Below are 6,878 nucleotides of genomic sequence, written 5' to 3'. Positions count from 1 at the left end.
ATATTGAAAAATGAAAGTTAAAAAAAAAAAAAAAAAAAAGTTTTTATAAACCTTTAACATTTTAACATTTTCTCACCTTGCAATCAAAAACTTCTAGCATTGCTCTGGGAATTTTACATGACAGACAATGCAATTGCAAAGCAGAATTAAATCATGCATTGTCTAATCTCCCTCGTCTTGCCAGCGTCAAGGGGACATGTCATCTGTCCATCACATCACAGAGACAAAAAACCATGCTGCCAATGTTGCATGCAACTAATGATACGATAACTGCTCACCCCTAATCCAAACTGACCAATTAACCTAACGCTCAGACTTTTGGAAGTGCTTGCAGAGAACTCACTCAAAACGAAATGAAGAAAAGCACTGGCTATGAATCTTGCGCAGGACCTTCTTGCTGTAAGGCAGCAGTGCTAAAAACTGCAACACTGTGCAGACAAATAAATTTATTCTCAGTATAAATACATTTAAATTTAACCCATCATCCAAAAATAGAAAGACTTTGCACAAATTCAACTTGGCCAAGAGGTGGCCGTTCACCTAAACTTGCAGATTGTGAGAGCATCGATCAGAGAAACAGCCAAGACACCCACGGAACCTCTGGAGGAGCTGGAGAGCTACGTAGCTCAGGTAGGAGAATCTACCAGTTTTGTGAGTCACACACTCCGCAAAACTGGTTTACGTTGAGGAGTTGCAGAAGGAAGAAGCCGTGAGGATGCAGGAAAGATTGAAAAAGCTTAATCCAGAGACATTACAAGACACTGAATCTAGCTGCATGCAGTAACAAACAGGTGGCCACACTGCATTGCCTTTATCAAGCAAGCAAACACAACACCCACACTGTCTCTGGATCCCGTTCGCTAATGCCTTTACAGATTAGAAAACACCCCCTCGATGTTCCGCCTCCCGCACCCCTGCATTCACAGCAACATGAAACAAAACAATGAGAAAAAAAAAATATAAAAAATCAGACTGACACTGTTAACTACAACCCGCAGTGTTTAAAGATCGAATGTCATGAATGTGTAAAACGAGTATAGCACCAACCGAGCCTGACCAGCGCGAGAACTAATTATCTGCTGAATGGCTGCTTTGCCAGGCATTTGTTACATGGAGGGGATGAATGGCCCGAGGAGCTGAGAAACTCCAGCCTGCTCCTCCCTCTTATAAGTCGGCGCCTCTTTCCACTCTTTTGAGTCGAGGAATTCCAACAACCCAGTCAGGCGCAAACGATTGGAAATGCGCCGCTCGGAAGAAATTGCAATCACGCTTTCTTCCTGCCCCACCCCCCCATCCATCCCCCGCCAAAACTCTTGAATGCAGTCAGGTGGTTCGGAGTGACGCTGACGGGACAGATCTAACGGGGCGTGTATTGACGGAGAGACGACAGAGAGCAGGGACTGATGAGTTTATCCACACCGGGGCGAGCCGGGTGATCTCGCTGCTTTCAGGTCGCCGCAGCCTCACGTGCACAGCTTTGCCCCGGCGGTCAGACAGTCTCAGTAATCACAGATTAATAGAGCAGGCTAATCCCATTCACAGGCAGGTCACTATGAGCAGACAGACACCCTTCCCCCAACTCTGCAAAAAAAAAATAAAAATAGGGGGCAAACGGACACCGCGCCACCTTCCCGACACCCACCCTTCTAGGGGATCCATTAAACAGATCAGCAGTTCAATTCACTGAATCACACATTGTTGAGCTTTTCAATTCCACTCTGATCAGAAGGGATTAGGTTTGCAACCGGCATTATCTTAACTTCTACGATCCCTTTAAATATGCCAGCTGATACCATCAATTGGTTCAGATAATAAGGCTTTAATGAAGTTTTGCCCTCTCGCAATAAAAGAAAGCAAAAGCTAATTCAGTAAATTATTGGAGGCATTTCATGATTAATCAATTTGTCAAAGCTACAAGCCGTTTCAGCTCGGAGTTGACTGCGCACATTGATTTCCACCTAAACCCCTGCCTCCCTCAGCACAATTTTGCAGGAGACGCGTTTAGAGGGTTATCAACGGAAATGTAGCGGCCAGCGACCGTCGGAGCCGAGGCGAGTGGGAGCCGCTGGGCCAAATCTGATTAACTTATTAGCTCCGTCCACTGATCTGATGTCTTCGGACCATAGAGGCTGACCGTTTTCTCTCACCAAGTTTAAAATAAAATGTGAGCAGAAAGCAGTCATGAGGCAGAAACTCCTCCAGAAAAGTTTGCACAAGATGTCCACATTGGGGCCAAACCCAGAAGTCAGCGTTAAGACATTATGTCAAGAGTTTTATTTGGAAAACTTCAAAACTTAAAAATGGGTTTCAGAGGGACTCAGATATTAATCTTTAATTACTTCAATTTGAATCATTTTGAAATTTAGTTAGGATTCAGTTAGTTTGGTTTGGATTTAACAAATTTTGTAATCTAAGCACATTAAAAAAATAATAATAATAATAATTGAAATTGAATTTCTGTCCACAAATTAACTGACTGCAAGTCTAAAACAATATGACTTTTTTCCTTTTTAATCCGCACGTGTGATACTTGTATTCTTTCAATTTAAATTTAATCATTTTACAACCACCGGTACTTTCAAATTTTTGGTAATATAAATAGGTTTTACTTATAGGACCAGAGCTGAAAGAGATAAACAGACATAAAAGTGGCATGCAGTTTAGATTAAAAAGTCACTGCACAAGCACATTTATGAATTAAATAAGTAAATATTGCAGCTCTTCAAAGCTGTTTTTTTTTTCTCTTAAGTTTAGATTCACAAAAAAACTGGCCATGCAAAAAAATAGCAGATTTACAGGGACAGCTATTGCTGCCCACGCCTCGGTGCTCTTTTGGTGGCGCCACTGTCAAGAGATTAGCATCTGCTATTAAAGTCTTTTTAAATCTATCAGAAAAAGAAAACGGGCTTTCTGAGAAGTCTCCCTTTCCACAAACACTGACTCATCCGACTCCCATCATACTAATAATACATTTGTATTTGTACAGTGCTTTCCTAAGTACTCAAAGACGCTTACTGGCCCCATCATGTGATTCTCTCCCTTCCTCTGTCGCACGGCAACAGCCCCCGCCGGACATCAGGCGAGCCGGTCCTGCCCCCTGGGATCTCTGTGGGAGTGTCCTTTTAGAGTCATCTCCTCCAGCTTCTACAGGCTGTTTTCTCTGAAACTTAAAAAAAACAAAAAAAAACACCCCCTTCTCTCCGTAGCCATGCCGGAAGCACATCCCTGTTGTTCTTTCCTCTGAATCCGTCTCCATTGCAAAAATATTCATGCTTACTGGTACATAATTGCCCATGAAATGCACTTTAGGATACAACCCAAACGAGACCGAGCTCAGCTTTCCAAATGATTACTGTAGCAGGAAATTATTCAGACTGCGGATCAATTGGCAATCTTATCTAAGCTCATAAAATAGGCCCTGAGATTTGATTAAGCATTAGGCAGAATTAGAACATTTGGCTGTCTTAGTTATTTGCAGACAGACCGATTCCTAACTCTTAGCTGAAATAACAGCGGCATGACCTGCGCATAAAGCAGAGAAAGGAAAATCAAACACATGCAAAATTAAACCAATATGTGCCTGTCACTCTCCTAAATCAAGAAGGCTCAGCAGAATAGTCAAACGCAGGTTTTCCCATGACTCATGGAAGGTGGAAACCACAAATCATCACCTGCAAAAGATCACAAAATATTTCTTATCTTTTCCGCTACCGACAGCCTACACATCTTTATTCCCGCCACGCTTCAGCTCGCCGTTCTCCCAGCTTATATAACACCTTTAAGATATCTGCATTTTCGCCAATAACTCATCGACGTCTGCAGACGTCGAAAGCCTACAAACACAAAATGTCGTTGGCAGCGATGACAGGTTCCTGGCCCGGGTCACACACGGATTATTACTCTTCATCTGAAACCATAAATCAAGTCTTTTTGTTTCCCTTGTGAGATTAAATGGAAATTATGTTAATGTGAGCTGCTGCCAAACACGGCTGTGTGTATTTTTTTTTTTTTTTAGGATGTGTGCTCTCAGCAGTCATTATGCATAAAAGTACCGGGGTTGCAAATAAAACTCTGGTCTTACCTGCTGATTTTGGAGTGAACTTGTCCCTGTTGGCGGCGCAGACGGCCAGGAGCCGATAGCCCAGGTCCAAGTCGAAGCCTTGCTGCGCTGCTACGCGGCTGACCACCTGGACCCAGTGAGAGGAGGCAGAACGGTTTTTAAAACCACAGAAAAATATGATTATGACTATTTTTCAGTGGCGTTGGTGTACAGTACAAACGTTTTAGTCGTTCTTTCACCTGTTTAGGTTTAAGAGGGTTGCTGTAGTATTTAGTCACACTATAGGAAGAAAAAAAAAATCAAATTTAATGGGCTTTTGTGTGACAGACCAACAGAGAGCAGGGCATATTTGGAAAGTGGACAAAAAGGTGACAATATTTTCATAATTCCTTGTGAAAAACAAAATCTGAAAAGTATGGGGTGCATCTAAATATAGATGCACCCCATACTTCTGCCTTTTTTTTTTTAAATCACAGAAACAGTTCAAGTTCAGTAAGATTAGTTAGAGTGTCTCTGAACAGCAAATCCTGCCACATATTCTAAATTGGATTCAGGACTTTGACTGAACCATTGCAGCACATACATGTGCTGTATGTATGTATGTTTAGGGTTATCGGCCTGTTGTAGGGAGCACCTTATTTACGAACCTCCACATACAGTGAGGAGGTTATAGAAATGTATAATCGCTGGGGTATTTATACATTTGTATTTAATGACAACACATTTTAAATAAATATTTTTAAGTTATTCCACAGGGAAGTTTCCATCAAATTCTACAAACACTATATGTTTTTCAAACCTCAAATTCTGTAACAGTCGAACCTTCCGTCTTTATACAATGATAGTAAAAAGTAAGGGACAGACATGACAAGCTTAACTCTTCTCGAGGACGCTGCATTTCACTTTATCCTGATCTAGTGACCTTTTGGCAGCATCAAAGATCCAATTCAGCTTAAATGATGGAGACACTAAGAGTTTATAGCTTCCATATGAGTTGGTTGACAGCAGGATGAGAAGCAAATGTGGCCTCCAGTGCAGAGATGACCCACTGAGAGGAAACATTAGGAGACACATCAACATGCCATCGGAGGCGATGTAAATCACCATAATGTCCTGCAACAATCCTTTGATTTGCCCTTGCCATTATCAGCTCAAAGAGAGCTCCTCAACCCTTCAGGACATACAGGGTTCTGTTTGGACCCACTTCGACATCTTCCATCCCTCCTTGTCCTTTCGACGTCCCGTCGTCACACTCCGAGACGAGTTCTGAGGTTGCGGAGCTGAACTCTGCCGCATGCACCGTGTCATTATCTCCAGTAAATATAGTCCTGACGTGACACCAGCTCAGGATACGTACATCTGGGCTTTATTTAGAGGAATGTCCCATTAAGCAGAAGAAATATGAGCGGAGACGGCCAAATTAGAATCTGAGCTACTGAGGGGACGTTTTCCCAAACGGCAATTTCAGTGTAAAAAGTGGTTCCAATTCCAGGTCTTTAATTGTACGCAGTTGGTGGAGTTGAGGTGGCCAACACGTGTGTCATATCTTAGGCATTGAACCAGCCGTGTGCCTGTGACACAAGCCGCTTTACTGTTCAGGAGTAAATTGTGACAGAACATTTGTGTCATCCTCAGATGGTGATTGATTGAACAGCTCTCTGAAAGAGTTTGAAAGCTTGGGATATTGTTTTATATTCTAACCCCTGATCTGTCGGCCGAGTTCCTTGGTCTCCATGATGCCGTTTGTTCACTAATGTTCTCTAACAAACCTCTAGTGCCTTCACAGAACACATGTATTTATACTGAAATTGAATTACACAGAGGGGAAGTCTGTTTATAAATTAGATGTAAACATATATATATTTTTTAAGGGTCTTAGAGTAAAGTGGAATGAATAAATCAATCAATCAAATTTTATTTGTACAGCACATTTCAGCAGCAAGGCATTTCGAAGTGCTTTACATAATTAAAATAAAAACAGCATGTCAGAAAGAGAAAGAGATTTAAAAAACATAATTAAAACGTTAACAGCGAGAAAGAGAAATAAAAAGCTGTAGAACTTTAGTTGAGATGCCGTCTCAACTAAATGCATGACGCATTTTTCCGTTTTTATTCGGTTAAAAATCTTAGGAAATTATGCACCACTTTATTTTTTTTCTTTTTGTTGGTCTCCCACATAAAGTCCCAGTGAAATAAATGGAAGTTCGTGGACGTAATGTGACAAAAAAGCTTTGTACTCTTTACAAGACACTGCAGGTGAAAACATGAAATCCACGGGACGGAGTGCTGTGTAATTTTGCAATTACATTAGATTAACTCGGGTCTACAGAGCTCATAAACTAAAAGGAGGAAGCCGCGACATTTTCACGGCAGGACACAAATTGAATTGGCAGAATGGAGGAGAAGTCACCTGCTGGTGCACATTAAAGCGGCGACAGAAGCAGTCGCTCGATGTGTCACAGTGGCTTCGCTGACTTTCGTGCACTGCTGTAGGGGATACAGGCTGCACTTAAAGGTGCAGCGTATTTTCCTTTCATCTGTTGCTGGCAGCAGCGCGTTAAAGCAAAGGTGACAGGAGAGCGAAACTTCTGCAGTGCACGCCAGTGTTCTTTTTGAGGGTCTTTTCTGTATCAATGGCAAAAAAATATATATATTTTCTTGCCACCAACCACTGCTTTAACACTCGACTTGATTAGTTGTTTTATTTTTCATTAAATTCACCAGCCTCCGCACAAGCATTTTAATGAGGTCACTCAAAGGAGGATAAATCGGAGTGCTTCCTCTTGTACAAAGTGCCTTTATATATATATATATATAT

The 6,878-nt window shown here is 41.7% G+C and overlaps 1 protein-coding gene across 4 annotated transcripts in view; it reads right to left on the bottom strand.

Annotated features, from left to right (window-relative positions):
• LOC103142307 (zinc finger MIZ domain-containing protein 1-like) overlaps positions 1-6,878 on the bottom strand; it is a 116,366-nt gene that overhangs the window by 24,464 nt on the left and 85,024 nt on the right. For 3 of the 4 annotated variants that reach the window (XM_016674430.1, XM_016674429.1, XM_007558307.2), the window contains one exon: positions 4,082-4,187. In XM_016674430.1, coding sequence (XP_016529916.1) covers positions 4,082-4,187 — 106 coding nt within the window. Of the gene's footprint in view, positions 1-3,015; positions 3,600-4,081; positions 4,188-6,878 lie in introns of those variants that run through there. The other variant, XM_016674431.1, reaches the window with a different exon arrangement.

This window comes from Poecilia formosa, unplaced genomic scaffold (genome assembly GCF_000485575.1).
Source record: "Poecilia formosa unplaced genomic scaffold, Poecilia_formosa-5.1.2 Scaffold95, whole genome shotgun sequence".
NCBI classification, from domain to species: Eukaryota; Metazoa; Chordata; class Actinopteri; order Cyprinodontiformes; family Poeciliidae; genus Poecilia; species Poecilia formosa.
This window is presented reverse-complemented; position numbering and strand designations above follow the sequence as displayed.